The sequence below is a fragment of the Calidris pugnax genome, unplaced genomic scaffold, assembly GCF_001431845.1.
Source record: "Calidris pugnax isolate Ruff unplaced genomic scaffold, ASM143184v1 scaffold13, whole genome shotgun sequence".
NCBI lineage: Eukaryota > Metazoa > Chordata > Aves > Charadriiformes > Scolopacidae > Calidris > Calidris pugnax.
The window spans coordinates 21318795-21339309 of record NW_015090810.1 but is presented as its reverse complement, the minus strand read 5'-3'; the positions used below and the strand labels follow the sequence as shown (position 1 = coordinate 21339309).

Sequence of the window (20515 nt, the reverse complement as noted above, 5' to 3'; positions counted from 1 at the left end):
TGTCTATAGAGTTTAGAAATCGATGTTCAAAGTCAACTCTACTGCTGCTGACACCTACCTGAGCTGAATCCTATACAGAGGTAAGAGCTGCTCGCTTACTTCACTTCTTAAATAATGTTTAATCTTGCAAAAGAAACTTCCCTGTTACCACAGGAGTTCACACCTAGCAATCGCTATTCCAAAAACATATCTGACTGGTATAATTCTTTTTACTTTATAAAAGTTTAAAAATACAAGTAAAGGTCATATGCTAATTTGACATTTCAAAATCATACTCAAACCTGAAGCTTCATAAAACTAAGTTTGATTATGACACTTGATGTACTCTACATATAGGAATAGCTTAACATTACTTCTTATTGCTTTATGAACGGAGATCTTTTTGCAATAAGACATAATTTTAAAAGGCCTTAAGTTGTGGAGAACACCTAGTGAAAGAACGTTTTTATCATTGTCCTGCTAAAATAACAGCAGATGTACCAAATAAAGCACTTTCTGAAAATTATTGAGCACACTTTTCACTTCACCAAACCGCCAGAGAAGGAATTTAGAACTGAAAAAAACTTCTCTTTTGTCAATGCTGGTAGTAAAATACGCACTTCACTTATTTTTCCTTGGAATGTGTGAAGTTTAACATACCAAAATAGAAAAACAGAAAATCTCTTTAAAAATTGGGGATAAGAACCTATCATTTCTTAGAAGCACCAAAGATGTGCATAATGCCGAGGCTGCTACTTACCACATTTGCCTGAATGTCTCATTATTATCCTGCATTCCTCCATCCTTATCTTCTCCCTTGTTCTGTCACTTCTTACCAAGTTTGTAAACTCTTCAGAGCAGGTTTCTTTTTTTATAGAGGATTTGACACAACAGAGGGCATCTTTCCATCACCATATTACCAAAAGTAACATAGAGCAATTGATACAGATAATATTATTCTTTTTTAAAAGGAAATTGGATCTTAAATTGTCCTTTTATTTAGCTGGCTTCACTCTCCACTGATTTTTCAGTACACTTTGGATTCTGCCTCAGAGGAATCATCTGACTGACACTGAAAGATCTGATGGCTGATTGGGGACAGCTAGAAGAGCGTAAGAGGTTATTTAAACTATGAATTAAGCATAACAGGTGAATAATTACATTTTTAAAATGACCCTGAAACTATCAACTGCTAATGCCACCCTGAGATTTCTGAAATAGCCACAAACTGGGATATATTGAACCTCCCCCTAAGAAAACTCAACAGTTTCAGGTTGGCTGCAGGTGGAGAACACCATTTCTATCATATTCACAAGGTTTTCTTCACAGCCAGAGGGCTGGAAAAGCAACAGAGGAAGCAGCTGTAGAAGTTACAATTTTATAACTATTTATGACAGGATCAGGTATTATTTAAGACTCCAATCTCCAATTTTTGATTTCCAGCCTGAGGAGGTTACAGCCTGCCTGCACATGCCATCTACATACAAACCACAATCAGGAGGCTGGATTCCCAGTTGCTGGAATTAGCTGGTCAGGTTCTGAGTACGGCAGCTCAGAAAACAGAGGAAGGCTGCAACTTGCAAAGGGACTCCACAGAAAAGATGATAAATTAAATAGGCATCAATTCTTAAACAGCTTGAAGGTAGTCATTCCCTTAGAAGGGATCTGCTGCTTAGCTCAAAGGAGGAAAAAGGTGGTTTCCTGGTCTCCAAGACTGTTTGTCCCTTTCCTTTATTTGCAATTAAAAGATAATCTAGAGCCATTCATAGCAGCGGATGTAGAACAGACAATATCATCATTTCTTGTGCTGTTACAGAGTACAAAGGGAAAACAAGGTACGTTCAGCGGTTTTGATTTATTCCATACTTAAGTCTCATACACTCATTTAGTTCTGGACGAGACCATCTTGGGAGGGGAATTCTGCCTGGGAACTCAGAAGCTTGAGGTAGAGAACATCTTGTAAAACCGAAAGTAAATAAAGAACCTTCTTATCCCCTGTAGTTAAAGTAAGGTATCTTACCCCTCCTGGGTAAGGCTGCTTGTTGTACGGATAGTTTAAAATACAGGCTAAATGAAATCATGCAGCAAGAAGTGTTTTTCCTGGTAACTACTTGCAGTGTTACATTATTTACTTATTTTGAGTATATGTTTAACAAGGGAAGGAAAAAAAAAAAAAAAAAAAGACAAAAAGCATTTTCCTTGTTCTGTTAACTCTACTGCTCCAATAGGCAAAATATGACATTAAATGGTGATATAGAAACTGGGTCTGCAAACTGTACACTGATGAGTTTTTATTTTAATTTTTATTACAAAAGTATCAAAAAATAATCTGCTAATGTTTAAAGCTTAATTTAAAAACCTTCACAGCTCATCAGACTGCCACAAAGGAAGTGAATGTAACGAAGGTATGCAATGCATTTTGTTCCCCATTATAAACAGTCAGTCAGAACTCAGGAGCTTGCCCTCGGGAAAATCAGCTTGTCCAGCAGCTCTGCCTCTACTACTGCAAGTACATGGCAGGGGCTTCATTAAGTCTCCTCCTTTTATTTTTCAAAGCAAATCTAAGGGCAGCAAAAGACACGCAAAGTGTACCATTCTTTAAAAAAAAAATTATTATTTTTATGCTAGCTGAAAAATACAGCTCACTGGCACAGCTTTTCAATGTTCCATGAACATAAGGAAAGAGAATTTTTAAAATATTTACATTCTGTTAAAATTTCAGTTAAATCTAACAGCTGCATATGCAGAATTTATAAGATGTTGAGACCGATCATTTACAATGTATTCAAAGAATGAATGCCATACACAGGAAGTATATGCTGACTTTTTCAAAAGTGTAATTTGACATAGAATGTGGTCAGTCAACAGTTCATTTGCCAGTTAACACAAGCACCACTCCTTTCATTTCCTCTGAGGTAGATAGACAGATACAAACTTGCAGGAAGATACACTGGCTCCATAAGTATTTTAGTTCAAAATCCACTGTTTTGCAAGAAACAGCCTTCTTTAAGGAAGCATATGTAACTCAGAACTGCTTCCTCCCATTGCCACTCTTTAAAAGTAACATATCATTCTTTAAAAATAGTACATTACAAAGGCAACACTGTAACACTTACAATGCTCAGATTTGATAGCTGCAGTAAGAATACTTTAAAATATTTTTCTTTTCTTGAGGTTTGGAAAACACCCTCAAGGATGGACTTTTACATATCTCAGTATCATCAAAACAAAGGACGAGCTTGTACAAATGGAGATACCATTAAACAGATACTCTGTCGCTTTGAGAATTCTGTTATCTTCTGGGTAAATCAGTAATAAAGGCAAGTTCAAGAACTTGCTGGGAAGATGTGGAATTTCAGAATTAAGCTACAAGGCCCAACTCAGTTTTCATTCTGCAGAAGAGTGAAATAATCAACGTGCTGAAACTTCAAAACTTCATTTCCCCAGCTGGTCCAGCCAGGCTGTAGGTTGCGAGCAAACAACTCCAAGCATTCCACATCTGGCTTGATAAACTCTGCCAGAACCGCTGTGCAAGAGGGAAAAAAAAAAATAAAAAGATCACAACAGTGACAAAGGTACAAATAACAATAGTAAACAAATAAAATCTCCCCTGTGCTGCTAGTAGATGAAAAACGAAATGTTTCATTAAAAAAGGGAGAGGCAGCAAATTAATTTCAAGGGTTTCATCAAACACCTGGACTATTTATAGTGAGAAAGTCATTTTAAATAAGTGCCCTTGAGATTCTGAACAATACTGTCAAGGCCTTCAATAGCCTTGATTTATTGGTTTTCATTTACAGAAAGGGAATGAGGATTTATTTCAGCCTCTACATAAATGAGTTCTGAATTTTTCACTAATATCAACCAAACACCTCTTAAAGACTCACTTACTCCCTATAACACAGGGTCAACATTTCTAAAAATAAATAAATTCTTTCCTTAATTAAGATCATATTTGTTTCCTCCACATCTTTAAGGGGATAAAAGCATATTTTTTTTTCTACGACAACCATTAAAATGCAAAATAAGAAACACCAGTTAAATAGACATAGAGCTAAAAAGGGCTATAAAAATGCAGGGAGAACTTCTTCCCCAAAACCAACTTGGCAACTGAAGAAATAACCACAACCATAGTATTTCATTCAGTAACATAAATCTTAAATTTCTTCTACAGTTGGGCATTTTTTTACAGCTTAAATCCAAATAAATAGATGCCTGTCGTTAACATCAATTGTGTCACCAATTATTACTGGCATTCTTGGAGCGACAGAAAAAGATCTTGCATTTCGCCTGTAAAGTATTATTGCAAACAGTTTACTGTTAAGCATATTACTTGTCAGAGAGCCATTTAGTTTGTGGTCGGGTCAAACAAATTCTTAACTACATTTCAGAAAACAGCTACAAAGATACTATGTATAAAAACATACATAAAAAAGGTCAACGCTTAAGGAGCACCCAACACAAAAGAGGCAGAAAGACTGAAAAACATATATCTAACTAAAAATTACATGTTAAGTTTTTATTTTTGTGACTGAGGACAAAAAACACCAACTGTGAAATCATTTCCTTTTCCAAAGGATATCTTGGTCATTTTTGTCCAGATATCCCAGTGGTTTCTGAATTTCTGTAGTTTAAAAACACAACTCATAAATCCAACATTATGCTATTTGACTCAGTCTCTTCAGACAGGATCATTGCAGAAAGCAAAAATAAATCCAATCAGCATACATCAAAGTATGAGAGGGAATGGTTTTATTTGGGGGGTTTTTTTGGTGCAATCCAAGTTCTGACTTTTTGCATCAAGTTTGCCCATCAGAGACTCCCTGTGAGATCCCAGCTGAGCTTGTCAATCCATTCAAAACTTTTTCATAAGTATTTTGTAATAGGTGTTTCCAGACTTTCTTGTATTTTTGGCATGGCATATAAATCTATTCTCCTTCCACCAATCTTTAACAAATGTCAAATAAATGTCTCAGATGGGTTATTATCAAGGCAGCTTTTAATCTAAAAAATCCTGCTACCAGCAGGAATCTTATTCTAAAAACCTGCTTCTTTCAGAGGCGAGCTAAAATGTTTAAACAAGTCTAACATTTGCAGAGAAGAGTTTGGGAGGTTTAGAGGAAAAATGTATATTCTGACAGAAAACTTGCTGTGCTGAACATTGCTATTGGGTGTCACGGGAGTTCATCTAATTAGACACCACTTATGAGTAGCTGGTATTATACCATTTTCCAAACCCACCATATTAAAAAAAAAAGAGTGGTAAAATTTATTGTTCTTTTTCCATACTTTACTGAGCTAAGGATTTCTTGTGCACAATTTGCTGCTAATACAGAGGGATGGAGCACCTCTCCTATGACGACAGGCTGAGAGAGTTGGGGTTGTTCAGCCTGGAGAAGAGAAGGTTCTGGGGAGACCTTATTGCAGCCTTTCAGTACTTAAAAGGGGCCTCCAGGGTAGATAGGGAGGGACATTTTATCAAGGCCTGTTGCAACAGGAGAAGGGGCAATGGTTTTAAACTGTAGAGGGTAGATTAAGACAACATAAGGAAGAAGATTTTTTTACAATGAGAGTGGTGAAACACTGGGACAGGCTGCCATGAGATGTGGTAAATGCTCCACCCCTGGAGACGTTCAAGGTCTGGCTGGACGGGGCTCTGAGTAACCTGATGGAGTTGAAGATGTCCCTGCTTATTGCAGGGGGGGTTGGACTACAAGACCTTTAAAGGTCCCCTCCAACCCAAACCATTCTATGATTTTATGACTTTCAATAAAGTCTTCCAAAAATGTATTCTCTTGATCATCTAAGAAAATCCATGTTGCAGGAGGTTGCACTTTCTCCACAGAAGGAAGAGACAACTGAAAGCAAAGGTCCAAAGCTTTCAATAAGCTCTCTGTGAGCAGATCCCCACATCTGTAGGGTATCTTTTTGACCCTAATGAGCATGAGATTATGCAAAGCCTACCGCAGAATCAGGCTTTATATGACTTTTTTCCACCTTCCACATAAAACCGAAGGGGAACTATATCGTGCTTTATACAGGCTTCTTAGTAGAGGAATCAATTACTTAGGTGACAAAATTTCATTAAAAGCACATTAGTAATGTTGACATTTGTTCTCAAAATGTATAGATTAAAAATATCATCACAGCACAAAGCCCAGTAATCAAAAGCAGTTTACTAAGCACCAAATACATCCATGCCTAAGAGAACAAATTTGAAAAGCAGACTTAAGAGATTCAACCAACCTCAAAGATTGGTTTCCCAAAAAGGAAAATAGATGTAGCCAAAAAACAGATCAGTTCAGCAGAGGCAGGAGGGTTGTGCCAATCTTTCAATTGATTTGGTTAAAGAATTTAAACAGGAAGTCCCAGGAATCTCTCCTCCTGCTGCCAGAGCAGGGCCGAGGGGGATGTCTTTTTTGTCAGAGGTTTTTTTTTTTTAAAAGAGACATTATATGTAATTCAAGATCACATTATAGTATGATTTTTCATTGCTAGGTTGTATGTATTTACATAATCACATCAGGCAGCAACTTCCACTGCAATGAAAATTACCATATCAAGAGGGCAATAATGTGGCTGTATTTTGTTGGCATAAAATCTCATTACACTGGTTTCCTCAAAATAGGAAAAGTCAGTGTTCAATTTGTAATTTATAGCCTTCTGGTGATATAAAAGCCTAACAAAGAAGCTACATCTGAGTTGCAGCCCTTAAGAAAACTCTGGACATTCTTCCTCTGACAACAGGTTAGAGGACCTTCATCAGTAGAAAGATCAAATATTAAGTTTTTCTACAACAGGAATAGATTTTTTAAAAAAACCCATCAACAACAAAAAAAAAAAACCACCAACATTTACTTCCATCTGCTGACAGATACCACTGACAATAAACAACTTACATACACGATAAAGAGATTATTCTTTATCACTTGCAGGTGTAATAAATACCATGAGAACAACACAGACACCTATACATGTAGTGCCCTAGGACACACAATGTCAGCACAAAGTCGGCTGGTAGATATAACACTGATCTTCTGGAAAACCCACTTCCTTCTCAAGCGCGATCCAGTGGTCAGGCAGGATACCTGCCACACCTGCTTACTCTTAACCCCAAACATGCATTGAAGATGCACCCTGCTAAAAATGTTTACATAAGCAAAACGAGGAATCACTTTTGAAACAAGCAACAGCTTCCCCTTATCTTTTGAGCTTCTGTTACCTAAAAAGCAAGCTCTAAAGTGAAAATTACTTTGTTGGCTTTTTGCTGTTTGATCTGTGAGCCATACAATACACCAAGCATAGGACTGAACTCATTTCATAGTAACCCTTCAAAAGAGTTTGTAATGTTTGCAATTATTGCCCAGTTTGCCTAATCCTTGAACAGAGTAGGACCAGAAAAAGATATGAAACTCAGCACAAAGATGGCTTTACATATCTGCATCTGAGCTTAACGTTCAACCTTGATGTTGACGGACCTATCAATTAGTCTAAAACTAAGGCTTCACAAGGTGCACAAAAGGCATTTACTTCTTTTTACTTCCAAGATCACTTTTATAACACAGCCTAACAAGCCAGGGTTGCTACAGGGGAAGGGAGTTCCAAAGACTTACCATTGCACTCTTCTACTGGAAATATACAAAGTGTCTAGAACACAGCCAAGAATCAATTCCAATGTTTTTAGGCATACTCTGTATTATTTTCTAGCCATAGATGTACATACTTAAAAATTGAAGAAGAAATGTCTATAACAAGAAGAATCTATAAAACAGGAAAAGGAAAAAAGATGTCTGAAGTTCTCCATTACCTCACACCGTCTGTGTAACAGAGTACCTTCTATGTCTTCTAAGAGCAACACTGAATTGAATTAGGAAGAAAACCTGCTGTTATTTGAACCAGAACCAGGAGTAATAAGCTTCTTTATGCAAATGTGTTAAAATGAAATTTTAAGTACATTTACAATGACATATTAAAGCTCTAAGCATTGAACACAGCACATGCATCACCAAAAACCCCTACAGTTGCAATTTCATGGTTAAACGCACTGTAGGAACCCAAATATCTCTATTTGATGGCTTACTTTAATTTACATCTTTCTCTTCCCCCAGAGAGATAAACTGTTATAATCAGTCATTAAGTGGCTACATATGTACCAACATACAGCCTTTACAAAAGTAACGAGAAATAAAAAGTGCCAGACAGCATCAGTAAATACTAATATTTTTGGCTTTGTTACTACTTAAACAAAGCATAAAGAATGTGTGTGACTCATCAAGTGTCCTTCTCCCCCATTGCCAAATCTCTGCTTCTGTTCTAATTTCTTTTGAACCACCCTAGGATGCAGCTCGGCTGCTCTCTCTACTGGCCGCTTGAGAATACTGTCCGATCACAAAAGCCATACCCTTTTACAACACTGAAGTCAAAGCATCTGCAATTAGCTTTCGGCCCACCTTTTCACGCCATAACCACCTTCTGAATGGAGCTGCTGAAACTGTAGGATACACACGGAATTTTGTAAAAACCTTCTAAGTCGCTGATGTCGCTCAACAGCAAATTAGTTTTTCAAATAGAAACATAAGGGCTGCACAACAGTATCAAACGTCAGCATTCAAGTAAAGACTCAAGAAATATATAAATTAGCAGAGGCAATTTCTTTCAAAACCCATTCAGGATCATGACTTATAAAGATTTCCCCATAATGGTGCCTAGATTCTGCCCTACAAAAGCAATGTTCCAATTCTGGCACTAGAACTCTCTGTAATACATACAAGCTGCTGTTTCGCACCCTTGGATAGCTCACAAGTTTCTTGTTTGTGTCTGAGTGTGCTGCTAACTACTGGTTTTCTAAAGAGGCCCTAGGTGGCTGCCTCACAAATCATTATCCCACCGTTCATTAGCTTAAACAAACACATATACTTCCTGCTGTAACCCTAATTCTTAAAGATGTGGGCTTCAAAATTGCAAAAAGATTAGAGGCCCTAGGTGGCTGCCTCACAAATCATTATCCCACCGTTCATTAGCTTAAACAAACACGTACACTTCCTGCCGTAACCCTAATTCTTAAAGATGTGGCTTCAGAACTGCAAAAAGATCCTCCTAGAATTGCCTATTATTTTAAACTTATTTTAGCTAACCAAAGTATGTGCCTTCTCTAGTTTTTGAAAAGGCATATATACACGTACATTAATTTAATAAATACAAGCCCAAAATACAAATTTTAAAGCATCCCTGAATGTGTAACAACTGTTCAGATCAGCTTCCTAACCGAAACTTTTCAGAAGAAATTTCTTCCTAACTGAAATTTCGATTATTTTAAACTTATTTTAGCTAACCAAAGCATGCATCTTCTCTAGTTTTTGAAAAAGCATATATACACGTACATTAATTTACTAAATACAAATTTTAAAGCATCCCTGAACATGTAACAACTGTCCAGATCAGCTTCCTAACCGAAACTTTTCTGAAGAAATTTCTTCCTAACTGAAATTTCAGAAGAGAAAAAGGAAAGCATGAAGCAAACTGTGATGTCTCTCCAACAGCATTATGCGTTTTCTCTACCTGCCTTTTCCGATGTGAGTACATAGCTCCATGTGCACCAGGAATGCCTGCAGATTCATCACGAGTTTTCCCCTTGGAGGAGGATGAAACTGCTTTTGTGAGAGGTATTTAATTCTTACATAGCATTGTAAGGCACTCAGGTGCTATAATGATGGAGGAAGTATGAATTTCTACTGATGGAATTAGGCAAAGTAAGCTTGCCCCAGAACAATGTGCAAAAGGTAGGGTATCACACAGAAATCTTCAAATCCTTTGGACAAAAACTCTCAAAAGTTGAATTCATACCCACACCAACTGGCTGGTTGGAGTTACTGCATCAATTTCAGTAAATCAAACACAGCACCTCAGAAACAAGCAGGGCATGCCCTATTTGTTACCTGTTGTTAATAATTTTAAAATAATTAAGATTTTGGACTTAAAGATGCAACTGTAGTGCAAACATATAAGCAGGTCATGAAGAAATAAAAACATTTCTTTCAGGATGACATAATAAAGAAAGAGGTTTCAGCTTTTATTATCAAAGTAGAACATATCTGTGGGGAGTGAGGAATCGTGGAGACACACTGCTGAGCAAGAGCTCGGCAGGTGTTCTTGCAGTGATGGGAAGGAAGCCTTGAGAACAGTAAACAATGTCCTTCTATGATAATGTGAAGGCAGCAAAATAGATAGAAAGCTAGCAAATAGATAACAATATAACAAAACAAATAATAATGACTAATTGGCCTGGGCATGAACACTTTTATGTGGCCAATTCTATTGCTCATAACAGGTCATGGACAGGCCCCCACAACCTGTCTGTGTAGAGAGCACGGCACGTGATCAAAAGAGAGAAACTATATATGTTGTAAAAATGAAACATTAAATGTCTTGGCTTCATCACTTGGCAAAGTCCGTGCCCTTTGTTGCCACATATATCCTATTTTATATACTCCCAAAGGTTTCCCCCCCCTCCCCAGGAACTTTAGGTCATTTGGCATAACTCCATATATACAGTATCTGCAAACTGTTCCTGCAGCATTTAAAACACAAATTTTAAAAAAAATGCGACTTTTGTGTACGTGTCTACCCAAAACATTCACACAATGCTTCAAGTTCTACTTTTCATATCCATTTTTAGACACAAAAACTTAGGTGCCTGACGTTTCTAGAAACGTCGAGGAACCACAAGTCCTCTTGAGCAAAATTGCTTGGCATATGAGAAATTTAGGCACTTCATATATAAAGGTCTCTCATTCTAGGTACAGCATTTCAATCATCCAAGTCCAATGCCCTACAGAAACATTACACAACAAAACAAAACGTACCAGTAAGAGGGGGTTTATGTGAATGAAGACTGCAAGGTATGCTGACAATTAACTTATGTTCTGGAATTGGAAGGACATCTTCAGATTTCCTGTCGCATAAATCAGAACAAGAAAAGGCATATGAGAATGAATACCACCAAATGTGATGCTGCAGGTCTCACAGAGCTACACCAGATAGGAGGTAACACACAGCCAAACTCCAGGTAAGTTGAAGGGAAGTTAAGTGTTGCTTAGCCATCATACATAAAAGGACTGTTTATGAAATCACCGAGACTATAGAAAATGTGGTTAACAATAGCCATACGAAGCCATTGAGAATAAACAACATAGGCCTGTATGTTTTCATGTGTAGAAAAAGATCAGCATCCTTAAAACGGCACCAGCCTGTGCCAAGGGCTCATGGTCCAAGAGAACCTGTCAGCAAATGAAGTCCCATCCACAAGGCTTTATCTGAGCCAGTTCACCAACAGAGACAGAAACACGGAACAGGCAAGGGTTTCCACCCTTCAATCTCACTAAAGCACTACCTCATCCCAAAGCTAGTAAAGCTATTTTTAGGTCCAAAATCAGCCAAAAGATGACACCAAGATAAGATTTTGGGACATTGTATTATATAATGAACAAGTGATACATAGAAAGAGAATCCTAGCTGCCTCAAAAAGACATTTACCATAAATATCCCCAGCATACCTTAAGGCTTCTTCTACATCTCCTTGTACTCTCCCCAATACAAGAACTTCATAGGGCTTTTTGTGTAAAGAATCCAAAGGCAATACAAATTCTCCAGCTCTAGTAATCTAACATAAAGAGTTAAAAATACACAGTGGAAGATTTTCATTCACAATTTCTTGAGACATTTTCTTTGATGTGATAATAAATAGACGAATTATAAGAATATAAAGTGTCATAGTGCAAGCCCTCTGAGTCCCCAAGAAAGCAACAAAACAAATTGAGAACTTACTTTTACCCAATGCCACTCGGCAAGTGTCTTCACAGACCAATGAGGATACAGTTCATCCTTAACAAACCGTAAGTGTTTCTGTCTATTAGTCACCCACGTGACTACAAGGCAATTTGGAGCAGCGAGTGCTGGTACAGGAATCTGCTTGATTTGCCATGAAGACAAGTAGCTGTACCTATACGCCAGTACAGTGAGAAACCAAGTTAGTGTATACCAAATACAAAAATTGCAAAGCAACACAAACAGATAAAGAAACTACACAGCCAAGACATTTCAAGAATTATCTCCTGACAAATCATAAAAATGTACCAAGACTGACACCCAGTGGCCATATCTGATAGATTCTCATATAAAATCATTAGTGTATGTACTTAAGTTTTACCGAGCAGAACCTTTAACTGCATATTTCTACTATTCCCCCAAATAAAGTATTATGAGTTGTGATTCTGAAGAAGTCTAAAAGCCCACATTTAATTTAAAAGCTCGTGTTTAATTTAAGAACTATCATATGTAATTCAATACTCTCATCTTTACGCCAGAACAAAGCCATTTAGTGCAAAGTAGCTCTTCAGTCAATGTAACATTATTCACTTTTCATAATAACCAATCTCTCTTCTGAATGAAAATGACAAGTGAGTCATTTAAAAGTGCAAGGGAAACACTAGCTTGACTGACAAGTTAAAAGGTCATAAAAGAGTAATCAGTTCTCCAATTATTTGCAGAAGTTATTCATTGTTTTTAAATTACCATTCATGGCAAAAGTTCTCTAGGTTACTCAGAAGAGTTTCGCACATTTTTGAGCTAACTTTATGTTACATTGATGAATACAGATGCTGTTCTACCATTTTTCTCACAATGCTATTCTACGCTATTAGTGAGTTGCAATTTTTGGAACCTACACCTTGCAACATCAAAAACATGGGCACTCCACCCAGTAGGTGTCCAGGTGCCTGAGTTCCCTATACAGTGCAACAGTGAGAAACAAGTAAAAAGGATAAAATCCAAAATACCTCCTGGATTAGACTGCACAGAGAAAACAAGATTCACAAGATGTGAAATGCTTAACAAAGATTAGCCGTCAACAAGGTAAGTAACAGCAGCAATAGCTCTTCCACCTTTTCCCTTTATTTTGTAAGGGAGAGAGGGTCTTGATGCCTAATTCATGCCTGTGAATAACCAGTTTTCCTTTGAGTAACTTACATCGTTAAGAAAAACACTTGAATGAGTTTAACTATGGATTTCTAGAGGTTTCTGTAGGGCTTTCAAAGTAAAGCCTACTAATCAGTCCCTGCATCTTCAAATTATGTCTTCTTAACAAGCTTCAAAGCTACAGCAGACATTATTCTAGAAAGTTGTAAGGATATAATTCCTGCCCGCCCTTCTTTCACATGGATACAATTCTATGGTAATCAAGAGAGCTCTACTGGCATAAGCTTGATGTTACTCAGTGGAGAAGGAAGCCCATAAAATTTTAAATTAATGACTTCATAAACTACAGTACTCTGAAAGTTCCTATTGCACTTGAGGATTTTACTGCTGCATCATCACTTCCTCTCTTCTACCCACCAGACTGAAGCTCAAACTACAACTCAAATTTAAAAAAAAAAAAATTTAAAAAACTAAAACTTCTAAATTGGACCTCAGTCCTGGAAATACACATTTATCTACTTATGCCCACTAAAGTAAACCTATTCATTTCAAATTAATATCTGCATGATCTGGGCCTTACAAAACAGTTGACTCCAGGCTTTCCTGTTAAGTCTCAAGGACTAACATTCTCTCAGCAGTTTGGTAATTTAAGATCTACTCTTGCAAATATTTTGCAGGCAAAGTATCCAAGCCATTTCAGTGAAATCCCTGAGACATTTCATAGACTTGAAGGTAGACACATGCCAGAATATTTGCTAGTTTAAGATACAGTCTCACAGTTATGTTGGTCTTGGATTGCATGAGTATATCAAAACATTAATTTATAATAAAATGTAAGCTAAAACAAAAATGTTTGTTTGATTTTAAAATAAGATTTACCTGTTACTTCTTTTAACGGACTTGTTCTCCCATGGTGGGTCAATCACAATTACATCATATTTTTTCTTGTCTGGGAAGTGAAATTACAAAAAAAAGCCTGTAAATTAGTTTTAAATTAGTTTTAAAATAAGTCTACTAGTTAAAACTTATGAAGGCTTAGCTACTCACATTCAGACAACACTTAAAGAGCCAATTATGCAGCAAACCCACAATTTTCTTCTGTTTTTTCCAAATAAGAAGGTAAAAGACTTCTAGCATGCTTGTTTTAATCCAGATAATTATATACTTCAGATATTTTTAGGCTGATTAACCTAAGGAAAAGACATTTATGTGATCTGTGCCAGATCCCCCTAAGAAATTTTGAACACCTTGGGGACTTTTAAAAAAAAAAAAAAAACCTGATAGCAGAATGCAAGTCTCAAAGATGAAAATTTGTTTGAGCTTCCTACCAGCAGCTCCGTAATGAGGCAGCCAGCTGAAAGAAAGGCTGCAGCCCTGAACACAAGATTCCTGTCCTGTTTGATCTTCCATCAGGCCAACTAGGACACACAGAGCTCCAAACCAGCCCTGCAAAACTGTGTTTTGCAATACTGGAGGTGAAGAGAGAGAGAGCTAGACCCAGAGCGTGAAATGGAAATTAAGGGACAAGAGAAAGAGAACTGAAAGAGTTTTCATGGGAAAAGCAGGATTTACTTTAGTTGGAGGATAGAATATATATGAAAGAACAGGACTCTTCAATTTTATATTTCCCAATACTCTCAGCTATGAGGTGTAGCCGCTGAGAAGTCAACTCATGTTTGCTACTCGTGGTCTTGCCAAAGTGGCGTTCACCTCCAGCTGGGTGCAGCAGCTTCTCTGAGGGACACTGGGGTTGGTTTCACAAGCAGCTCATGCCTATCTAAACAGACTCTGCCACCGAACAGGATGAATCTGTAAGGGATATCCTTGCTTTAAGGTACATAATCTCATCTCTCTCCCCTGGTCTAATCTAGCTAAAAGTCAAGACAGAAGGAATGCTGCTCCAGCAGCACAGACTTATCTATTATACAGCCTCATTCTGCAAAACAGGGACTAAGCAGCATAGCTAATACCAATTTACTGCATTTTTGTGACTTCCATTCTCACAGTGGCTCAGAACATGCCCACAAATTACCGTATTTTGGGCATCATGTAAAATGCTGTGGCTGAGATTCATGACATGAGTTCCTAACCATTCAAAATTCCTCTGAAAACCTATTTGCACAAAGTTAGGAAATGTTGCTGCAAGCTTTCAAAGTGGCATTTTTATCAGCGTGATATTGTATATTAAAATCTGTTCATCGAGCAGATGAAGTTATCTTGATGTTAATTGCTCTTCTGAGGCAGGACAGAAGTGCTAAATTCTAATGCCTAGAGATACTTACAGTTCAGCAGGGGCTGTAAACATGAAATATCAGATAAAAGGAAACTGCTTTTTGGTGGCACCAAGTACTTCTGCCCCATTAACACAACTATCTTTGCACTGCTTGAGCTGTTTTCCGTAACACATGAAAGCAGGTCCTGCTCTGGAATGGAGATTTCATCATCTAGCAGATGTACAACTTGATGGTCGCTTTCATTCACAGCTGGAAGCTGCTTTGCCATTTCACATAATTCAGCCAACCCACAGCCAACAGGTCCAGGAACAACATTCTCCCTGCAACTGAGTTCTGCAGTAGCGCGGTAAAGAAAACCACTTTTGAGTCCTTCTTGGACTAAACACAAAGTGCCTTCCCAAATGAGCTTCCTGACCTGTATGGACATAAGGAATCAGGAGAAAAAGAAACAATCTTTCAAGCGTCTACTTGATCAAGCAATGAGACAGAAATCAAAACATTTTCACCTTGCAGAGTGGGAAAAGGATCCTTCCCAAATACCAAAATCATTGACTCGAAAACTACAAGGGCATGCTAATGAGGCCATCCTAACTTTTGTTGGTTTTTTTTGGTACAGTGGCAATAATTAGAAGCTGGGATAAAGAAAGAGGGAGAGACTAGTGAATAAAACACTTCACAGACAATAGAGGTGGAATATTATTGTTCCAAACAAAAAAATTCACAGCAGTAATTTGAAGTATAAATTAAAACTTCAATCTATTTTTGGGTTACTGTGCCCATAAACATATTTTTAATTGGGATGTATACTGGGATCTAAAAATCAGTATTTTTCCACATTTTAATTGAATTCAAAAAACAATACTTCATGCATTTTAAGAGTAACATGGAAGTACAGTAAGTTAATCAAATTAAGTTAGAAAAATTGCAAAATCAAATTCTAATAAGTGACATGCCTCTCAAACAATCTAACAACGAGTCCAGAAAGACAAGATACTTGGATCTATATATACTCTCATTCACTTTGGCACCTTCTCTTAGCAAAGTTTGGAGACCTAGTTTATTCCCAAATCATTGAAGCTTTATGAGCTTTAATTACCAATGAGGTGTTTCTGTTCATATAGAATATTGATATTGCCAGTTACAGTGGCTTTATCTAAGGTTTCAAATACTTCTTATGATTTCTAAAGCTCCCGATTATGGAATCCTCAACTTTACAAGATGTTTTTACAAAATATTCTTCATTACAATTTCCAAATAAATGGGGGGGGACGACACAGAATTTATATCTTTTTCATGTTTTCTTTAATAGCACCACCATAAAGATACCTGAGGGGACAGAGTCACAATTTTTCAGTACCTAGGTTTTCATAGTAAAAGTTGATGCTGCTTTAACAGAATTAATAACTATGTTTTTAGCAATGCTACAAGTTGTACAGATGAATTACTGAAGATAGCTTTTCTTCTCACACCCATGTGTTAATTAGCAGGTGGAGAAAGCCTCTTGACTATCAAGCAATTTAAACAGTAGTTTTAACAAGTGGCTGCTGAAGGAATTTAGCGTATTTTGTACTGTTGCATATGTTGACTCCAACTGAAACTGACAAATGGATTCAATGCCTACTTTCACTGGCAGACACAAATATGGGGTTGTTGGGGTTGTTTTTGAAAATTATTCTAAATATATAAGTACCAAAATAATCTGAATTGACTAGCCAACTTTTAACACTACAAATACATTAAAAACCCATACATTCTAATCTGTGAACGGTATCAGAGGCTAACTGGAATCACAGATTTTTCAAAACTGTCTTTTTGCATATTCACTAAAAATCATTTGAAGTTACATAGGTCTCCAGACATCAAACATCTTCTCTTCATTTCTTCCCTTACTCTTACTGTTGAATGACTTTATTTTAGGTTAAAGGTTTTCATACTCATAAGCCCATGTTGGATGCTGAACTCCAAAGTTCTCTCCTTTAAGGTGATTCTGCACATGCATGGCCTATTCACAACAATTACAGGACCTTTACATGCTGTCATAGCAACCTGTACATGTTTACTACAAAATTGTTGCCATGTAAAAGAAGAAAAATTTAGTCATTTAAATAGAGTCCAATAGGAACAGAATTAAACAAAAAAGCACAATAGACCTTCATCAAAGGAAAGCAAGCGTACGTCCTCATTCAGGTTCACATCGCTATTTAGGAAATCAGTAAGAATACATCAAACATAAACCACAGATCACATTTCTAGGATTTATTAATAATGTAATTCAGTTGTAACTTCACCAGTACATCACTGACATAAGCGTAAATAGAGACATGAATTCCAATTAATTCATCATGCTTTAGTATGACAACGTAAAATGTTAGAGGGGACAATCCACTCTCATTAGCAGAAGTGATACATCTTGGAGCACCTTTCTCAGAGAAGCTTTGAGTATCAGCATAATGTCCCAATATGCTAAAGATGAGTTGATTTTCAGAAAAGGCTACGCTGTTTATTTCACATCAGTCATTTCCTGTTCAATTAACATTCAGCTCATCACTATATAACGCTCAGTTAACCATAGCAGTACAAGATGTTCTGTGAATGCAGCTTCCAGCTCTTCAAAGTGTCTCAGCTGCAGTTTGACATCTAGTTTGTTTTGCACAGATCTACACAGAAGATGCTCTCTCTATGCACTCGCTCATGTAAGAGCTGGAGAGATGACCTTCCCATTAGTGGTACAAGCTACAAGAATAGAACTTGTCTGCAACCATGTCTTGCACTCCATGCACAGCCCAAAGTCAGGTATTATTTACTTGCCTTTGAATGGTATTCTAAAGCATCCAGTTCACCTTGGTTGAATACACATTTCCTTTTACGTTTCTGCAGAATGAGCAAATGGGGAGGACGGGGGGGGACACACACCATATTACTGCATGACAAAAGGAAAAAATAAGTAATCAAATATACCTGAATTACAAAATAACTCTTTTTAAAGCAGAAGAAACTTTCCACCTCTGTCTTTTTCTATCACAACAATAAGTCCCATAAGCAAAAAGACAATCTCAAAATACCTAGGCTGCTCTAGGCATTCTCAAGGTATATAGGCTTAGAGTTATGTTATGTTACTCATGGCACTAGGATCTGAAAATACCTAGCACATGCCACAGTTCATGTTCATGCCTCCTTTGAGTCCATGCTAGAAGGCATTTTTTCAGCTGCCAAGCGCAGTTTACCAATAATAGGAGATAATTACCTAGGCATTCACTATTACAATTGTTGGTTTAGACTTGTGACTTTCATTTTGGTTCATAATGAGGAGTACTGAACAACCTATGTATTGAAAGCAAATTCATACTGTGCTTCCCTCGTTAATTTCCACAATCTTGACAGCTACCACAGTTTCAGCTCAAGTGCCTGATCATAAACAAAATCAGTACTTTGTGAGCAACCCACTGCTTTTGAGTCACAGGATGCACGTTACTGACACAAGGGACAGAAGCACAGCCTCATAAGCGCTTACATTTTCCATGCATCTTGGAATCCTTGTGGAAAAGTTCCTGCTTGCCTACATAACCTCAGGAAACTGAAATGTGCAAGCCAATGTTAGTGGCTAACATGCTGAGAGAATTGAGGTTGTTTAATCTGGAGAAGAGAAAGCTCTAGGGAGACCTTATAGTAGCCTTCCAGTATCTGAAGGGGGCCTACAAGAAAGCTGGAGGACTTTTTACATGGGCATGTAGTGACAGGACAAGGGGTAATGGCTTCAAAACAGAAGAGGGGAGACTTAGGTTAGATATCTGGAAGAAATTCTCTACTGTGAGGGTGGTGAGACGCTGGAACAGGTTGTCCAGAGATGCTGTGGATGCCCCATCCCTGGAAATGTTCAAAGCCAGGTTGGATTGGGCTTTGAGCAACCTGTGAGTTGGTTGGTCCAGTGAGTGGTACCCCTGCCCATGGTAGAGGGGGATGTTGGAACTTGATGATCTTTAAGGTCCCTTCCAACCTGAACTATTCTATGGTATATTATTTACCAGGGGATTACCATAATTTACTATTATGGAGAACATACCTTCCTAGCACTGGCAACAGAATCTCCGATGGCACTCTTGGTTCCTTCACGGTGTTCCCCTCTGTTGTTGTTGGCTGTCACTTCTGTGAGACTCACCTCAGGGCATCCCTGCCATAGCTGTTTCTCAGGAGCTGCAGCTATATGAGGTTTAGAAATATCAAAGAACTCCTCCCGAAACACATATCTCTTTCTTGCTGTTTCACCTTCTGTTTCTATCGTATCTCCAATACCAGGAGTAGTACCATCTCTTGACGAGGAGGTGGCAGCAAAGGTAGAAGTAGCGCGACAATCTCCAATGGAATTGACAGAAGTACTGAGACTGACACCACCAGAGTATGCAAAGGAGTCACAGACCTCATAACCACACTGGTTGATGAAAGAGAGATGATCCACAAGCCATCCCGCTGTCAGCCGATGTACCACAGACATCATAGCTCCCCTTTTCAGGAAGAAAAATCAACTCCCTGAAACCGTAGCTGGCAATTATGCACACTTCCTGGAGCAAACTCCTCCTGTGGGAATTTTTTTTTAAAAGCTCATTTGTCAGACTTATCACCATTTATTAAATAGCACCTATCTTCTGACGGACATTGCCATGCCCGCACAGGACACACTACAGAGACTTCTGTCTTCAGCTGGCTTCCCCCCTCCATGACTTCTGCTGCATCCCTATTTCACCTTTTAATATCAAGACAATTTTAAATAAGTTTTAATAATTTTACACCGTACAAGCTTAATCTAAGAGGACTCTTCTAACAAGTTAGAAAACAGCACTGTGACACAGCGATTGTATAAACCCTCAGAAGGGCAGCCCTCAGGAGCAGCACAAGCAGAGGGGCAGCTGCAGGACCAGCGGCCAGGCCCCGGTGGCACCCCGCAGGTACACAGGCCCTGGAAGCCCGGTTGTGTCCCCAGAACCCACTCCCCTGACACATCCCACCACCCATCGGCGGCAAGAGCGGCCTGCGGGAAAAGCAGCCCCCTCCTCACCGCCACGGCGGACACAAGCCCCATCGAGACGGAGGGGAAGAGCTGCGCGGCGGCTCGAAGCCGTAACGGGGTGGGTAGAGAAGGGGCCGCCCTCCGCCTCTCATCGCGGCCGGGGAGAAACCTCGGGGCTCGGTATAGCACAGCAGCACCTCACGCACTTACCGCCGACTCTGCACCCTACGTGGGCACCGCCATATTGTTGTACGGACACGACCTTTGCGCTTAAGAACTTCCGGGAGAACCCGGGGGCTCAGGAGGTGAGCGGCCGGGAGAGCGGAAG

The 20515-nt window shown here is 38.4% G+C and overlaps 1 protein-coding gene across 2 annotated transcripts; it reads right to left on the bottom strand.

Annotated features, from left to right (window-relative positions):
• Positions 1-1815: 1815 nt before the first annotated feature.
• Positions 1816-20502, bottom strand: METTL4 (methyltransferase like 4). Of its 2 annotated transcripts, XM_014938640.1 has the most exons (9): positions 20398-20502; positions 19246-19757; positions 17994-18056; positions 15234-15600; positions 13831-13900; positions 11803-11977; positions 11532-11638; positions 10842-10930; positions 1816-3505 (listed from the first exon to the last, which is right to left on the bottom strand). In XM_014938640.1, exons 2-9 carry the CDS (start codon positions 19675-19677, stop codon positions 3360-3362), a joined length of 1449 nt encoding a protein of 482 aa, XP_014794126.1. In that variant the 5' UTR covers positions 19678-19757; positions 20398-20502; the 3' UTR covers positions 1816-3359. The 2 variants fall into 2 exon arrangements, with proteins under 2 accessions (XP_014794126.1, XP_014794127.1); XM_014938641.1 differs by lacking the exons at positions 10842-10930; positions 11532-11638 and having other exon boundaries at positions 3270-3505.
• Between the last annotated feature and the right edge of the window lie 13 nt (positions 20503-20515).